The sequence below is a fragment of the Athene cunicularia genome (assembly GCF_003259725.1).
Source record: "Athene cunicularia isolate RWA chromosome 4 unlocalized genomic scaffold, athCun1 chr4_part3, whole genome shotgun sequence".
In the NCBI taxonomy this organism is placed as follows: Eukaryota; Metazoa; Chordata; class Aves; order Strigiformes; family Strigidae; genus Athene; species Athene cunicularia.
Window position 1 is genome coordinate 4,796,491 of NW_020799100.1, and position 18,690 is coordinate 4,815,180.

Below are 18,690 nucleotides of genomic sequence, written 5' to 3' on the forward strand. Positions count from 1 at the left end.
GCTCTTCAAATGCAATCTTAAGAGCCTTCTGCTAAAGCCACGCCATCTCCTGGGCCGAAGACCTATATGTACTTTGGCTCATACGATCAAGTTTGATTTTAATGTCATGAAGACATTAAACTTGGAGATATCTTTTTTTTTTCAGGAAGAACATGACATTAATGTCATATATTTGGAAAAGCATATGATGCATAGTATAAGTAAATATTATTTGTTAAAACCAAGAAATAATAAGATTAAATGTGCTGTATACTATTCAACCAAGAACTGTTACTACACTGACCCCACTACAAAGAGCTAAAAAACAAATAAAAAGGCATTTCTTAGTTTTGTTTTTATGAAAAAGCATCAAATTAACAATAAAAAAAAATTCTCTCATCATTTTCTAGGTCAGTCCAGAGATGAAGTGACTATCTGACCCGATAAAGCATCTGAGACAGTGAAATTGGTTTGGACTATTTCTCTAGTCCTATGGGACGCTCTTTCGTCCTCCTGTCAATCCTCCTCTCTCTCCGGCTCTGTTTCTCCAGCACAAGCAAATACAAAACCAAGAAAGTTTCTACTTCTCACTAACCTTGATAGGGTTGGTTTTGATCTCTGTCACATTGCAAAGGAAAATGGAAAAAGCAAGAAGTACATTCATGCTCTTGAAGAAGAACAAGGCAGGCCCTGGACCATGTTTGAAGCCTGAAAGAACTCTTTTATTCACTGTCAATAAGAATTGTGCAACCTATTTTCATTTGATTCTTCTTATAAAAGCTGAAAGCCAGAAGGTGAATACTGAAGTCTGCAGTTGGGTCAAGTAAAGCCACTGCCTAGAGTTCTAGGAAGATTTTGCATTGCGTTGTGCTAATTATTAAGGATAAAGATAGTAAATAATTATTAATCTCCTCTGCTTATAAAGACAGATATTTCTTTGAAGATTAGTTTTCCAATAGAAATCTAAAATAATCTCTGCAGAACAAGTAGACGGATTAAACTCCATTTCTTTTGTAGTTTAGTGGCACATTCATACTTGCACAACCGCTGAAAAAGCAGGCATGCTGGGTGACTTGACTCCATGGGCTAAAGGCCCTGTAAAACACAGAAACTTTGCTTTAACTTCTAATAACGTACTGAAGAAAGTCACTTGTTCAAAACTCCTAGGAGCTTAACAAGATTTCAAAAAAGTATTCCAGCAGATGACCTTACATACAACTTTCTCCTCCATTACTTGCTACAATCCAATAATTCACTTTCCTGCAAAGCTCTAGTACATAGCGAGGATCTGCAGCACATTGCAAAGGTCAGCACAGCCTCCCAGCCCAAAGCCGCAGCTGGCCTCCACAAGATGAAGGTGGTCCCCGAGAATTTTCTAGCTCTATCTGCCATTTAAAATCAAGAGGGAAATCAATTAACTTAATTGTATGTTAAAGAAATAAGTTCAGGTTCCTCATAAGCATTAATCTTTTACACATAATATGAACATGGTTTAGTGGCAATAACCAAACCCATTATCATATCAGAAAAAAGAAGCACCATATGTAAATTCCCTGATCTTAGGGGACAACTGATGGATTGCATTCCAGCATATAAAGATGCAAGATTTATATTTCCCTCTAGAGATATTCCAAAATCCTATTACTGAGCCATATCTCTCAGGATAGGAGGGGGTTTGTTTGTTTGGTTGGTTGGTTTTTGGTTTTTTTTAATCAAACCTCTTTTTAATCAGTCAGAACAAAATGTTTTCATGGAGGGAAAAAAAAAAAAAAAGAAGAAATTCAGTGCAAAAACAACAGAGTCCTGATGGAACAGGGGAACTTGGAAGAGAAAATGAAGATGGAATAAAAATGCAGGAAACAAAGATGTGTGCTCTTTGATTGCCTTTATTACACAGATGTATGCAGGGACAGTTTGCTCCCAAAGGAAATCATTGCAAAGTTGACTTTTAAGAAGCTGGACCAGGAGACTAAATTCAGCCTTTGGGGCTTATCTAAACGTCAGTGACTGTGTTTTGCTGTTAATTCTGGTGGGCTTTTGACTATGGCTTCAGACTAACTTTGTGTTTTCCCCTTTTAGGGCCAATTTCTACTCAGTTACAGACATGTGAGTTCTGTGGAGGGGAACCTGAATATGCACATATGCTCCCGTCTGCAGAATTCATCTGGCACTGGCTGCTTCCCAGATCCACTGCTGTCTTCCCTGTGCAAGTCCTAACAGACTCCTGAGTCAGTCCAGGTACACGAGAAAAAGCTGATCTTTAAGATGAGCGAAGGTCACAAATGACTCATTCTCACCACAATTCACAACCACATTCAAAAATTTCAAGTCCCATTTTAAAATACTTCATAGCATCTTCAGTGCTTCACTGAAATTGTTAGGCACCTGGCTTAAAAACAATAATGTGCCTTTGTACTCAGCTCAAGTAGGACCCTGTAAGGTTTCACAAACAGCTTTACTGCAATATTATCAGCCCACTTAAAATGTTTCATTCTGACTCTGCTTGCCTTTAAACGCCATTCCACCACGGAATCCCAGCCAGCTTTAGTATAAAAGGAAGAAGAAAGTCAAACTCAAGAAGGAAAAATGTAACAGCTTCAGCACAGTGAATAATCCACATCTGCAAGACATCTCTTGTAATTTAAGATCATGGCACTAGAGTCCTCAACAGCATCTCCAATTCTGCCTCTCAAAATTAGAAATCTATTTTCAAGTCACTGGAAAAAAATCTGGAACTTCAAAGCCGAGCAGTTCTTTCAGCATCAAGATGCCCCACAGTTCCCCAAACTGAGCAGAACTCTCTAACATCAGTTTCTCAACATGAGAGAAAATACAGGCTGCCAGCTGAGATTTGGAGATGTGCATTCACAGAAGAGTATGTAACAGGAGTGAGAAAAGCATACAAGCATTTTAGTCAAAAGCCCTTTCTGGTAAGCATTCAGAACAACCTGAAAATGCACTGTCTTACACTAACTTTTAAAGGAATCAGCACTTCTTTTATGAGAATATTTGTCTTACAGTGAACATCAACTGATCAATACAACACCAGTAGTAGACATATATTACCCTATCAATCATATGTTAAAAAGAGCAGCAGCACTTTATACTTAATACCCAATGTAACCAATTAAGACTGCCATCCCCTGATGTTACACAAGTTCATTCCCTTAAATTGCCATAGCAGTAAATTCTACAGTTATAAATGAGAAGCTGCAAATTGATTTATTTGCATATAATAACAGCACCACTAAACCTTTCTTACCACTTTCAATTTTTCCCATCTGCTACCAGAGTGGAAGTTTAGGATCTATTATTCCCAGAAGGGGACTTACCCAGCTGGACATCTATAACAGTTGGCTGGTTCTCCATGGGGAACAATGGCTTTGGAGGTTTGTCTGTGAGTAAAGCTAGAAAAGAAAATGAGAAAATGTAATGGAAAAATTGAGACCAATGACCGCAAAAGAAAAGCTCTGTCATGTAAACAATCAAAGGTTTGTACACTTGATGGTGTGTAAACATTTATTACATAATACAGCTGTTACACTGCCAATGCGTTACCACTTTTCTTGTGGCTGTGGTGGCCCACTGATTTAACAGAAATAAGGTATTTAAAGAATTAAATTTTTTAAACAAAGCAGTAAAGCACTTTTAATCTACATATAACTAGGTCAAGCATTTTAGATCCTCACCTTGCAAAGTTAACACAATTAATTTGAAATGCCAACCAAATCTATTTCAGTGTGACCAGTCCCAACATGTCTTTATGCTTGCCCAAAGCAGTATTTAGATGCTCAAAGAAAACTTGCACATAATTTTGTCTGATGAAGCCCAGCAGCTTCACACCTAGCCTACAGTCCCACCCAACTGGGTGGGGCACCTGGACCCTCTTCTCAGACCTTCATGGGGACCCTGCCCTCTGCTATACAGACATGTCTCCACCTGAGAGCAGGAAACAATAGCCCAGCCTGACCCCACCAGGGGGGCGCAGAGTCCAGGGAGAACACTCAGGCACAGCCAGCACTGGACACTGGCCTCCTGACCCGCACTGAGAGCTTAGTGCCAGATAGTGCAGGTAAGTTTTGTAAATTGGGGTGAGCTTGGAATAAACGACTGAGTATTCCTGGAGATGGGGAGAACTGTTTTTACTCAAATACAGCATCTTTCACCACGTGAAATTAAACATCTCAAGATTACTTCCAAACTTTTCCAGTTAAAATTAATCACCTGAAATTATTTCTTCTGAGTTTGTAAAACAAATTTGCATTTTTCAATAAAAGACTAAGGTGAAATTGCCCTGATCTCCTCAGAAACCTCAGCACTTACCAAAATGAGACTACCCAGAGGTTTGGTAGCTCAAGCTGGGAGTTGCCCATGGCTGGGGCAGCAGGTCTCCCTGAACCAAGTGGAGGCAGCTCAAGCTCTTCAAGCTCCTAGCCTATGCTCCCACCTCAGCCCGAGCCATTGGCATGCTGGGAGGACATCTCTCCCCATCAATGGTTCAACACACCTTCCCTAGAGGGCTGAGTGGCTGAAGCAGACCTTTCACTAATGTTGACTCTGATAACCAGCTATCAAGTGACAGATGTGTAAAACTGGAGGTAGCTGAATTATTCTGCTGCCAAAAAAAAAAATAAAATCAACCTACAAAACATTTTTACATCCTACAGAAAATGACAAGGTATTAAAGAAATCTACAGAAAATGACAGGTATTAAAGAAATACCTGTTTGATTCTACTTTAGAGTTGACATTATTTTTTGAACTCCTTAAGAACTGATTGTCAGCACAATCCACTTCCCCAGTTCCATTTAAATGAAAATGGGGTTCCTTCCACTGATGCTACAGCCATGCTTTGCTTATCACAAAATAGGCATTTCAGTAACAGCAGCCAACATTTCAGATCAAAATAACGCGTGTTTGTAAGAAGAACTCCTTGTGCAGTTTACCCACGAGGACAACGCAGGAATCACCGAAGTGATTTAAACAGCACGTTACTAAGACTAAAACCACAAACAGAACTCAGAATGAAAGATAAATGGTAAATTCTGTAAACGAGAATTCAGCAGAATTCAGAAACGCTCATCCAGTGCAAAGTCACAAAGAAGATTGACCCAAAAGCAACATAAAGGCTACCTGTACAATTGTACTATCTGGGGATTAGCCTGTAAGTAGAAAATTTCTGGCAGAAACAAATAATTAATTTGCTGTGCTAATGCACTTAAGACATCCAAATGTCATTAGAGAATAAGACTAAAGTACTGCCAAACCCATATGTGTAAGTACAGTCTAACTACTTGCTTTTTAAGGAATTTCAATCCTAACGAAAGCTGAAAACTTCTAAGTAGGAGTTTTGGGCATCAAACCCAAGGGACTTTGGAACACATTCCACTGATCATTTTTTAAGCAACATATGCTTTTAAATTGCTAAAAGCTTCTGAGATGCTCTTCCTCATAAAATCCCATTGCATCCAAGGGGAAATGGACAACTATTTCTCCAGCTTCTCCACAAATCCCACCCTCCTTCAAACAGTATGTTTCTCACTTGAAGGTCATACCTGCTTCGAGTGAAGCTCATTCCCAACACTCCAAGAAAAAAGTAACATTCTTCAGGAAGACCCAATACACTGATAGTCAGAACATTTGGTAAGGGGAAACATGAGAATACATTTTCACTGCTGACATTTTCTGTCCAACACGTGTAAGAGCTCTGCTTTTCTTATACTCCAATTCCTCACATGAAAGACCCTGGTCTATAAATAATAAGTTAGCAAGAAGCAAGAGCCACTAGACTAGAATTACATTAGTAGAACTGTAACCTGCTGCCAGCTATAAGAACCTCTTCATAGGTATTGCTTGTTATTTTCTCTCAACTCATCACAGAAAATTAGAGGTAGTATTGTCTGGCTCTGGCATCTGCTGAGGAGAAACCTCCTCACTAGAGTTACAACCTGACAATATTGCTTTTCTGCAGTTTTGGTTTCTTTATTGGTTTTTTATACGGTCTAGGCAGATTTCCTTAGAACACTCGCTGGAAGGAGAGAGGAAAAGAAGTACTACAAAAGTATTAAAAATTTAACCATGTTGTTAATTGCCTCTGTGCAACTGAGGTCTGTAACTTCCTAAAAGATTGAGCCAAGAATGTCTAGAAAAGGCATTCCGGCCTAGGAAGTGCACAATTCAGACTTCTTAGGAAGGCAACAGGTTGGCCTGAAAATGCAGGAGCACCCCAGATGCTCAGCAGAGAGAGAAGAGCATGGCTACTGCCAGAGACATGCAGCTATTTGCTGCAGCTTCCACATGGGCCTGCTGCAAAATGTGCTGGAGGGAGTGGAAAGGTCACAGTGGCTGCAACGGGTTTGGGGGTTTTAACCTGAGTACTAACAGAATCAAGCCCTTTGTCCAGACTAGCGACACTCTCACCAACCGTTTTTACAGGACTCCTACATGAGACTTTGGGATGTATTTAAAGCTCAGCACACACTAAGATCTTGTAAGTAAAGGCTGAAACGGAGAAAGAGATCAGCTTGAGAACACAATTTTAAACAACTTGATATACTAGGTAAATTTTGGTTTGTGTGGAAATTTAACTGGGGGGGGGGGGGGAGGGGGAATCTAACCCCACAAAACCTTGCATCCTAGTTGAGTGTCATCCCTTCTACTTTGTGAAGAGCCTCAACAGATTTTGAGATTTTCACTTTCTGATATATTATGAACACTTTTTTTCCTTTTTTTTTAAAGTTTTTCAAGGCTTTTGTTGCTATGTTTCTTTAGACTTGTATTGTTTTTCATCTCTGGTACTAAACTGTGCAGTGTAGGATGTGGAGGAAGCTTGCTGGGGTAGCTGCATCCATGCTGTGCCAGTGTGCTCAGGCTTTCCTTGCTTAATGTACTTTTAATATCTGATTCCCACCTGCATCCTTTGAAAATCCATCTGACCAGGGCTTCCGCCCATTTCCCTTAGCTTTACTTGCAGGCTTTGGATGTTTTCTAAATGTGCTCCTGCATGTCACATTTTAAATAGTTATATTTTGCCATATTGTTCTTGGAGAGTAATCATTATAATGAACCAGCAGCCTGTCAGAGCTTTTTATGTAGGAATTGAGATGGCCCAAAGGGATTTTGAATCTAGAAGGCAATGAAATGCTGGGTCTTCAATGTCATATGTGTTTAGAGAAAACAAAAGCCATTCTTATTTTAGAGGTCAGACATCAGATCACTTATTCACCTTATTAAATTCACTTTTAGTCCTTCTTAAATAGTAAGGCAGTACAAAATATTCTCAGCTTTGAGGGATTCTACTCTTTCATGGTCTCTGTACTTGACAGAAGTCCATAAACAACCTTTATGCAAACGCCCATTCTTCTAATAGAAGTTTCTTTAATTCTCAGAACAGTTTTATAGGTGTGTGGCACTCTGAGTTCCTGCCTTGCTAAAAGAGGAAGCAGAACAAAGAGTTAATGCTGTTACTATATCAACATATCTTTAATAAAGCTAACAGTATTATGCATTCTCATCTAACTCTTACTTCACCTCCCACAAAGCCACTTTAAATTAAAACAACTACATACACCGCAAACACTCTTCCTATTATTAAAGGTACAGCAGCACTTCTGCAAAGAAATATGCACATACCTCTACCTCATCAACTCTCATAGGAAAAACTTGGATAGAGCTATCTACTTTTTCATTTTTTTCCAGACCCTTGGAACATGCCATGCCCCTGGGCTGCTCTGAGCAGCAATACATACATGATGAAGCCACCAGAACATGTCAGTTCCCCAAAGCAACAATTTCTGCAGCCACACAGACAGACCTACTTTTGCAAGACACAAGGTCTGACAACGAAGCACACTAAGGGGATTCCTTGCCTTTACTTGTCGTTCTAGAATTTCATCCTGTGAACAGGCTGGAACAGCTCTGGCTGCATTTCTTTATCCAAGCATCAGCTGATACAGTACACTACTGAATTAAAACTGAGAGGAGGGCTCATGCAGGGCTTCTATGCTTTGTGCCAGGGTAACACCAGGCTACCTGGGGCATCGCTTGAAGTCACAGGTGCTAGATGACAAGCTGCAAAGACATTTTTTTATCCAGAGGCACCTGACAATGCATGTGCCTCCCATAAGAGACTGGAGGACATGGCCAGAGGCTGTTTAGCAGCCAGACTGCTAGATGGCTGCTTAAGGTGCTTTTTCCTTCTAGTCTTGTATTCTCCGCATTAGAAAGTGATACACAAACTTTAAAACAATAATCAATGGCTGTGATTGCAGCAACAATTGTAATGGATTTTTTTCCAGAAGAGATTTAAAGGCACAGTGTCGTACAAATCAATACACCATTAGGTCCTCTACAACTGTTCATCCAGGTACATTTTCTTTCCCAGAACACGATACTTTTAGTCTCTTTTTTCACATGCATAAGGAACATACTATCCCACGAGAAGTGCCTCAGAAAATCAGAGAAGAGATCTGCAAAAGATACGGTCTCTCCAATTAGTTACACAGTGATCTTTATAAGAACATGACTTTCTGCACAGGGCAATGTCTAGCTACCCACAGGACCAGCTGAAGAAGAAAACAGCCTTGAAGCTTCTCCTTCTAAGTGCCAGTGCAGCGTAAGAGCCTAGAGGCTCATTTTTTCCCATCACAGCCTTACTGTTCCAGAAATCTCTCATTCTGTATTCAAACATGTATCTGACACATTAATGAGTTCTCTTGAAAAAGCAGAAAGCAGTTGAAAACAAACAGCCTTAGGATATCATTACTTAGGGATAAGCAATGATAACCAGCTAAGAAAACTCCCAGGCATCTCAGTAAGCACCAGCTCCTTCACAGTTTGCTATTTGACACAGCTCTGTTTCCCTACACTATTTCCTACCTCCCCTCCGCAGCCGCCTCACAGTACTCTCCCCACTCCAGTCAGACTTTTACGGCAACCGCAGTGAGAGACAGACAGCCCAAGCTGTTGCTATAATGAACACAAAGTCTCTTACTGCAATTTTTGGGCGGTTCGGCTAAACACTGCTTCTGAAATTAATGCAGATCAGCTTCTCCTGTGCCATGCAAAGGCATGCTCTAATCCAACAGGCATCACCTGTGCTCCAAGAACATGAATCGCTGCCAGTGCGAAGTCAGCCAGCACCAGGGTCATGCACTGAAATCCAGCTGCTTATATTCTGAAGGCCCTCTTTCTTGTGACTCAGCACAGCTGAAGTGTTTTCCAGACTAGATAACTCTTCTAAGGGAGATGAAGGTAGAAGGCTAAAAATATTAACTCACATGTGGCTAACAACTGGCCAAATGCTAGCAAAGGGTTTTCTTCTTTTTCCTCTGGGTGGATAATGACTTTTCTTGTGATAAGCACCCAAAGGACATTTGCTGTTCTGTAATTTTGCTATTGATGTACCTCCTGGGTATTTGTTCTTGATTTGTGATGATGAAAGGAAAAATTATCCAAATATGAAGCAGAATGCAGGGAATCTAACAAAACTGCTTCAGATCTTCTATGAGACAACTACATGCCAACCTACTTCCTTCAATCAAAGGATCTGGCGTTTTCCCACCATTAATTAACACAGAGCCTGTAGTATCATTCAATCAAGAATGTGACTAACCTTTTGACAGCAGAACTGATCTGTTTGAACAGCATCCTCTGGGGCAAATAACAGCATGCCAAATCCTAAATCTGAAACTTGCTTGTACCCGAAGTTAAGCTTTGTTCACTCCTAGTTCAAATACACATGCTTCCAGGCATGGCTTAGATCTACTTTGGCAACTAAAAATCTTGGCAGTGACACTGCAACTTTCACACCATAGATGAAGATGGAACTAACTGCGTACAAAACGCTAAATCAATATGTTAACCAGAGGGCACGTGTTGCTAAGAGAAGCTCAGCATTATACCTTTTAAAAAAAATGTACCTAACTCTCTTTGGCTCATCTAAAACCCCAGCTTGTGCCAACAGACTCCTCAGTGGCTGACAGTAAAATGCTTCAGGTCTGACCTCCTTTATGTTGCTGCTTACACCTAAGCAAATGTGTGAGCCAGTTGTACAGATGTAAACGTAAATGTGACAGCTATAGTCTTTGCTGCCAGGAACTGAACTGTGCACTTGCAGAGTTAAAAGCTTGTCTAAAGAGCCAAGGATTCCCCCCGGACTTGTACCAAGTATCCTCTGTGGACTGAGCCTCTAACACACGTTCACCAGCAAGTCCCGCCATCAGATCAGAATGAACACTTCTCATTTTCTTGGCACAGCAGTAAATTACCATGCAAGGTGAAAAGCAATGCATTCATTAAAAAATGCAACTTTGTGAGGTTGTGTGTATAGGGGGATATTGTTCCCTGGTTAGCTGTATTGTAATGTGTTCTACCAGTCAGTCAAAACACACTTTTTCAGCACTGAGCTATTGTGCTGCCTCTCCTCCACCACAATATCAAGCTGACAAAATGATTGCACCTCCATCCAGCATTTGCTGTAGCAGAAATAAAGTCATTGCCACAAAAAGTTGTCAAAGGATAAATGTCTCCACCTTTGAAAATAAACACTGAACATTTATTCTCAATAAGCTCAAACTCAATAAGCTCAGAACTTGTGTGGAAGCCAGCAGTCATTAACCAGGGACAAAGAGTTGTTCTCTATTTATTACTATTTGAGCAGGAAATGCATCTTTTGGGACAATGGGGTGAAATGATACGGCAACTTGATGCCCCCCCCCTCTCCCATCCTTTGCCACCACCACCACCACCACGAATAACACTTTCTGAAAACTCTACGTGGGATCAAGAGTGCCTTAATGTGCTGTTTGGCCTGCCTCTGTGGGACAATTTTCTGCAAGAAGGAGTTTTAACATTTTTATATTAGGAGTAAATAATTGGAATTCATCACATGAATTCTTTTTATGACATAGAAAGAAGGACAACACGATCACAGTTTTAAGGAAGACGCTGTGTCCATGCTGAAATGGAGCTCACCAGGGAAATGAATTTTAAGGCACTCAAATGCTCTTGGACCATTACTGGTGGTTTGGATTCTAACCCATTGAGTCCTCAATGACTTGGAACAGACCCATATTTGACAGGTCATACTACTGGCATCAAGAAGAAGCTGACCATGACCGTGGCCCCCCTGACTTTGAGAGCAGTCAGAATCCTAAACAACTAGTTGTGTCTGTCCTGTTCTCGCCAGCTGCTCCAACAGCTTCTGCTGCAGGCACGATCTTGCAGCCCACAGTAACTGCTTAAAACTAGTAACAGCAGCCGGCGATTTCAGGTGTGAAATCATCTCTGAACAAGAAGTCTTGCTGCTAGTCTTCTCACCTAAGGCATCTTCAGTTACTGCACACATCAGAGTGCATGGAGATAGCCAAACTGCTTTGGGAAGAAGGGCAGGAGCATTGGCTACTAGATGTTGAATTCACGGAAACATTAAGAAAAGTAGAAATGAACTAGTATTTGGGTTTGGGATCTTCTGGTTTTCAGATTTGTGCAGGACCTTCTTCCCCCTTCTAACAAGACAATCACATCATGTAGGGCTGTAGAAAACGAAATGGTGAGATTCTGGTGGAACTTAGGCAACAGAATATGACTTAGGAGGACTCTGGTGAAGTGGAATAGAAACAAGAGCATAGATTGCACATTACTGAAGCACAGATGGCAAAATCCCACAAGGCGCCCATCACAAAGTAATTACAACAGGGCTGAACACTTAACACTGCTGCAATATACATGTTAAATGTCAGTGGCAGCTGACTGTTACACACCTCCTGATGTGAAACATTCAGTGACACTGATGGTACGTGTTACTATCAGTGCTGCCACGAGTCATTGCAAGGTGGGTGCTGGAAAGTAGAAGAATTCTGTGTTAGCAAGGCTCTCACTCTACTGATGCTATCGAGTTTCCTTAACCTACTGTTGACAACACACCTTTCTTTTCAGTGCATTCTACATTTCACAGATTGGATTAGATTATGCATCATTTTATTCCTTTCCTAAATGTGGATTGTGCAGCTTTCTCTTATGAAGCAAGCATGAGTTTCCTCCAAAGTGGAGAAAAAGAGTGTAATAAATTGTTACTAAATGTAGATTACATTTCTCTCCAATATAATTCATTAAGATCTCAAATGGAGTGTGCTTTATTTAATGAACGGAGTGTATTTAACACAAAGGATACATCATTTCATCTGCACTCAAAATGTTTCTCTTGGACTCTGAGCAGAAATAAGATGCTTGAAATTACCCTCTATTTCAAGGAGAACCACAAAGAACATTTTATGACATTTTATCTTTTGGCTTTTTAAATTCTTTTTTCTTTCTGTCTTATAAAAAAGTAAAGATGTGGTGACAGATGAAGCCAGATCCCATCATCCATCTTGAAAGGACAGCTGGAGACTTTGCATGCAAATGAAAGCTATCATTCTTGTCAACCTGAAGCCAGGGTACCAAAAGCCTGCAGTCCACAACCAATTAACATTCCATGATCAATCTGACCACTTGTGCACAGTGAACTCCTGCACCACAGCACAACCCCAGCAACATGAAGTAGCGTGGAGTGGTGGACTTTATGCATTGTTTTAATAAAACTCAAAGCAATCCACTATTCTCTAAAACGTAAAACTTTGTATTAAATATGGAGAGCGTATCAAAAGAGAATTATTGTGGATGAGGAATGCCAGCTGAACTAAATAAGTATTAAGCGCCTATGGTACTATATCTAATCAAAACAATGGGTGCTCTTTTTAGGGCTGGGAAAAGCCATCTCCAAGCTCAATAGCAGCCTCCAGCCAGTGCACACCACAACGAGGAGCCAGTGTGATTTTACCATCTCTCATAATTTGCTGTTTCAGGCCACTGCATGCCTTACCTGTGTCCTGAGATAACTTTGAGTCAAAACCTTTTATACGAACCAAACATTTCTGTGTAGTTTTTCAAAGAAGAGGACAGAGCTACTGAAGATCAACATTAAAAATGTATTTCACTTGAAGTCTCAAAAGCAGTAGAGACCATTTAGAACTTGTACTTTGGACATGATTAGATGTTGCACAGCGTAACAGCTCAGTCTGCTTTGATGTTCAGCAGGACCATTACAATTTCAAAGCAGCCATAGTGCAAACAATTTTAAATGGAATTTCTATTGTAGGTTTTTTAGATTAATAACATTCAGAAGTAAGAAACATGGACACTTCTGTTAAGTCATCTCTTGCCAACTGATTTCCCTCCACAGGGGGTTAATGAGTAGGTTTCCCCCTGCCCCATCCAGCCTATTCATTCTGATGCATTCTCTGGATTAGCACCCTGGCTTCCAAAGCTTGCTACAATGATGAAAACTGTTACTATACTTGACAAGGAAAACCTTTTTATAAAATGTTTATGCAATATTTATGTAGGTTATTTCTCTCTAATTTGCCTTCAAAAGCTGCAAAATATATTCCACCAGGTTTTACTATTATTTTTTTCTAATTTTACCACTAAAGAATTTTTGACTCGTATTATTCACTCAGCACATGTAGCACTGCTAAGAAAAAACTGGGCCAAACTGAGTCATTATTGGTTGGATAAGCAGGAAAATTTAAAAAAGCAGGCATAATATAGGCCTCTAAAGAAATCACAGATACACTCACTACTGTTTATCCTGCCTCATGACTGAAGATAAAGAAAATGTGAATCTTCTGATGAAAGAAATTGCTTTAAGAAATGAAGGAGATATTTATCCCATGAAATGTGTCATTTTATCTGAGGCAAAGGATTTGTAAGAATTATCAAAAAAATCAGCATCCATAAAAATCTCTGGCAGGACAACCCATTTTCAGACTCAGCACTGCAGCCTCCCACCACTTGCATTAGGGTCTGTACCAGCTGATGAGAAGCAGAACAGCCCCCCATGATTGGTGTGGGACCTGAGTCTTTCCGTATCAGCTGCTATTAAACACAGGGAAGTTTTCTGATCTGAGAATGCAATTTCTTTTCGACAAAAATACACGGAATATGCACAAAGCACTGCCTCAAAGAAAGATGCTATGGGAAACTTCATAGCATTGATAAAACAAGTTCCAGATAAATTACTCGCATCCTAAGTCAGTAGGCACACTCTCATCCCCACACATCAGGTTTACAGGGGGCAACTACTCAACAATAAACATGTAATATTTTAAGACTAGCATATTACTTGAAAATGTTTAATGGTCATCAGAGATGCAAAGAATGGCAAGCAAACCTCCAAGGGGAACATGACTAAAGGCTGCCCAGGGAGCTATACGTACAAAAAGCATGAGGACAAATGTCATTCCAGTGCCCACTGACTGGTGCACCTCTGCACAGCCCCATTAACAGAGTGAAGACGGCCAAAAAAAGTCTTTGGGACTATACTTGTTTTGAATCTATGTGACCATTGCTAAGCAGGATGTCAACACACCAGACATTTCTATCAGAGGAGTATAAAATAAACTTGACAGCAAAGTAAGCGATGGATTATACCTGTCCCACAGGTCAATTTGGGCACAGGTTATACTGTATGCAGCAGAAACTGCAGGAGGGCCTAGCTTCCAAATCCCCTGACATGTGAGATTAGACAGTCCTGCAGGCACCTGAAATGGCTGCAGATAAGGATTTAATCCTTCAGCGCATTTCTTCCATCCCTTATTAAAAGATGATCTTTCAATCAAGAAAAAAAAAGGAAAAAACAATGAAAAGAGCCAAAAACATGAAGCAGAAAAGGAGGTGAGGTGAGGTGAGGCATGCACCCTATTTTCATTAACAAATCAGGGCCAAGTTTCTGCTCAGCCAAGGCAAATACACACAAAGTATGTGGGAAGGGGAATTTGCCCCCCCCCCCGCCTTGGTGGACAGGGCACTACGAGCTCTCTGTGAACGGTGCATGGACATAATACCAACGGGCTGCCCAAATACCCAGATATTCCACCTGCCTCTGCCTGACTGCTTGCCCATACACAGGCTCCCGAGAGGGGTTTTCTGTTCTCCTGCAATTTCTGCATCCGACTACCAGGACAGAAATCAGCGCTACCCCTCCGCCACCGGGACATGGCAGCTCAAAGCAGAGATCACTTTCCTCAGCTGCTACATTTCCCTGCTGTTCTCAGAGGACCATTCATTACCCAGATTTTAGGTTTTCTGCAGCTTTTTTTCCAGCAGCCAGACAAGTTTTGCACCAGGAATATAATTTCTGAGAAATTTTTCATGAAATTGTGTCAGCTTGTTGTAACGAACCTGCTTGACACTTCATTTTCCTGTTGAAAGTGTCTTCTGTTTGTCATGTGTTGAAGCAATTTAAGATTTTGCTTTGACATTTTCAACAAGAGAACAAGACGATTCAATCTGTTCTAGGTAGTAACTGCCATTACATTTAAACGACATCATTCAAATGAAATTCAACATACTATTTTGCCTGCCATTTTATCTTATCTATGATTATGTAGTAATACTGCCCCAGCTCACAGAACAATGCTCAAGCAACAAAGTCATTTAAAGAAGATCCTCCCCCCAAGTTTTCCAATAATGCCACTCCAAGACTTCCATTTCTTTCTGAAACAGTATTCTCAAGTGGCATTCTTCAGACATGCCTTTATGAGGGGAATTTTGAGAATTCTAGCTTTTGTTCCAATGTAAAATGAAAGCAAAATCTGAGAAAAAACCCCCACAAATTTCCTCCCAAATAAAAAATTATAAATTTCTAACCATCTATATTACTTAAGCCCCAAAGGATGGGATGACTGACTGATGGAAAAGCTGAGCACAGCCTCAGCAGGGGCAGTGTAGAAAACAGTAAAGGTTGCATTACTTGTCACATTCATCTATGGTGAGTGTGATAACCTGCTCCCCATACATGTGATTGTTTTATCTACCACCTACCCCCATTTGAAAATTCTCTCTTTTGTTGTCTGCTTTAAAATGTATTATGCATCACATTCAGCTCTCTCTAATCAACATGTAAACATCCATCAGGTCCTTCTGATGCACAACAGTTATCAATCACAACTTATTTATTACCAGAAAAAAGATTATGTCTTGTTCATCAAGTCTTTTACTTCAATCCTAAAGTCTGTTTTCTAGCAACATAAGGCAACATTTTAAACTGAAAGATATGAAATGCATAGCTAAAGAGCATGACAGCTTCTCAGGAGGTGAACAATATTTGGATTAATAATTACAGAACAAAGTATTTTAACATGGTAATATGGAGACAATCTAAATACAGGATTACAGGTGGAAATATTATAACTTTCTCAGATTTTAATTAATAATTAAAGAAAATCTTTGTGTGTCAGCACACTTGTAAAATAGGCAGTATATAAAGATCTATCATTCATCTACAAACTACATGACACCATTGCTTTTTACAGGACCAGTGGATGAAATTGAGAAAGGAAAGTCTGGAGTTTGGTTGTTGCTTGGGATTTTTTTTTAGTAGCAAAAGCATAGCTGCGTTATGAAAGGGTTGGAACCCAGAAGCAAAACCACAGTGAAGCAGTAACCTCAGATACGCTTTTAAGGCAGAATGTCTGTCTTAATCTGTCATTATTGTCAGAATGTGTCTAAAGACTACTTTTTGTACCATGCTTTTTTGACTATTACCCATCCAGAGATGGGTCCCTATACACACATTACTGATACCACATCAAAAAGGAGTATTCAAATGCAACTGCAGGATTGGGCTCCATTTCAGCTAATACACCAAAGTAAGAGTCAGACCTCTCCCAGCCTTTGGTATTATTCTGCAATGATGTGCTTCCTTACCAAGGTGCTGTAAAGGGATCTAATGTACTGTACTTTAAATAGGCCATTTTGGTTGAATGCATGGTAGCACTATTTTTTAACTGCTCCAGAGCTGACATTTAGGGAATTCGGAGTTGTGGTTGGAATGCTTCTTCTCTCCTCCTACATACTCTCAAGTTAGTATCTCTTTCTGTTGGTAAATAAGCACCTTTGTGTTCAAAAGTAGTGTAATCTGGAGCTGCATAAAACAGTTAAATTATCATTAACACCATATACTGATCTTGCAAGGAGCTGAAAACTCCAATGCAATTTCATATCAAAGCAATGGAGCCTCAAGCTTCTGTGTCTATGAATGATGAGCAACATTACTTCAAATGACATCTTTTGTCAGAGTTGCTTAAGCTAAAGACAGAACGAATCCATTTGTGTAAATTGTGGCTTCGCTGCTGAAAGATTACAAAAATATATGGTGCTATCCTTAAGTCTCAAACCATTAATATAGTTAAAATATGCCATCTTTTCCCAGGAAGAACTAGCAAGTCCTTAAAACACTATCATCAATCACGACTAATTCACTAAATATACAATTCCAACAGCAATAGAAAAAGAAAATACAGTACAGTATATCATCTGTCACTATATCAAACATCTCTATTTTTCAATAGAAACTGCAAGTCAAGATTTCCAAGGCCTGTGATATAGATGGTTCATAACTGAATTCCTGTTCCACTGGGATTAGCCCTTTGTTTGTTTTCCATTTGTCTGATAGATCCAAAGCTAGATATTTTTATTTGGAAAAGCAAACCAATGTTAACTTCCCCGCCAAGAAAATATACATCTGGATGCTATAGTTTAGTCACTGAAGTACTTTAAAAATGATCAGCAATCAAGTGGATATTATAAAAGATATTTTGATTTCCCACACCTACACATTAACTAATTTGAGTTATATAGATTTTATACTGCCAGGGTGTCCAAAACCACTACAAGGTGTGGGCCAGGAGTCCACTGTCCTGAACAAAAGTTCCTGTGCGCTGGTACTATCTTGTTTGATTCAGATCACTGACTTATCAGTTGTATTCTTGTCATGTTATGTCATGGTCTGGAGCAACGAGCATTTCACTATGCAAAACTGAAGGTCACAGTAACGAAAAGGAACACTAATGGGGTAAAAATGAATATCATGGGGACAGTAAATCATTCTTGGATTCGTATTTAATTGATCATTCTGTAGTTGACCTTTCTTCTGTGGAAGTCAATGGCAAAGCTTCCATTTTTGTGGATATGAACAGGATCAGGTCCTTTAAAGTATGGTGTGTTTTATGAATGTTGAAGGTAGCATATTTTACACTGGAATTTTCTTTATTACTTCTCAATACAAAACTTCACCAAGAGTGCCAAATTGCTGTATAAAAGCACCCATAATACAGTATATTACAGTACATTAATACATGATACATTTTCCCGCTAGTAATATTAACTGTTGTCACTCTCAACACACAGATGTCTAACAGAGCAAATTTTCTCCCTCCATCTTCCTCCCCAGTATTTTCCTCACAGATTTTACAAACATGTCTATCATGAACTACCATCTCTCCATCTTTGGCTGGCAGCCTGACATTTCCTTTAATAATATGTGAACTACCTCTGAGGCAATCAGAGTTCTCCCTGAGACCCATCTCCCTGCAGCACGATACCCACAGCACTATAAGAGGACTTAGCAGTGAAAACGAACCAATGAGGATTATTCTGCAGCCGTGTATTTTAGCTTAAAGAACCTGACTTAACAGAGTCTGATGTGAGCCATGAGAGCATCAGGCAGCTCAGGGTCAGGAGTCTCTTGGCTCACCTTGACTGTGGTGGCTGAGGCAGATGCTCTTTACCATGACCAAGCTGAGCTGGCCAGGGCAGGCAAAATGGCTTGGTAGGAGCTTAGGTTGCATCTGAATAAACTTGCTCACTCTCCCTCTCTCCTCACGTTACC

The 18,690-nt window shown here is 40.0% G+C and overlaps 1 protein-coding gene across 4 annotated transcripts in view; it reads right to left on the bottom strand.

Moving 5' to 3' along the window:
* The window catches only part of IL1RAPL2 (interleukin 1 receptor accessory protein like 2), a 393,161-nt gene that overhangs the window by 110,097 nt on the left and 264,374 nt on the right, over window positions 1-18,690 (bottom strand). For all 4 annotated transcript variants that reach the window (XM_026848603.1, XM_026848604.1, XM_026848607.1 and 1 more), the window contains one exon: window positions 3,312-3,386. In XM_026848603.1, coding sequence (XP_026704404.1) covers window positions 3,312-3,386 — 75 coding nt within the window. The remainder of the gene's footprint in view (window positions 1-3,311; window positions 3,387-18,690) is intronic.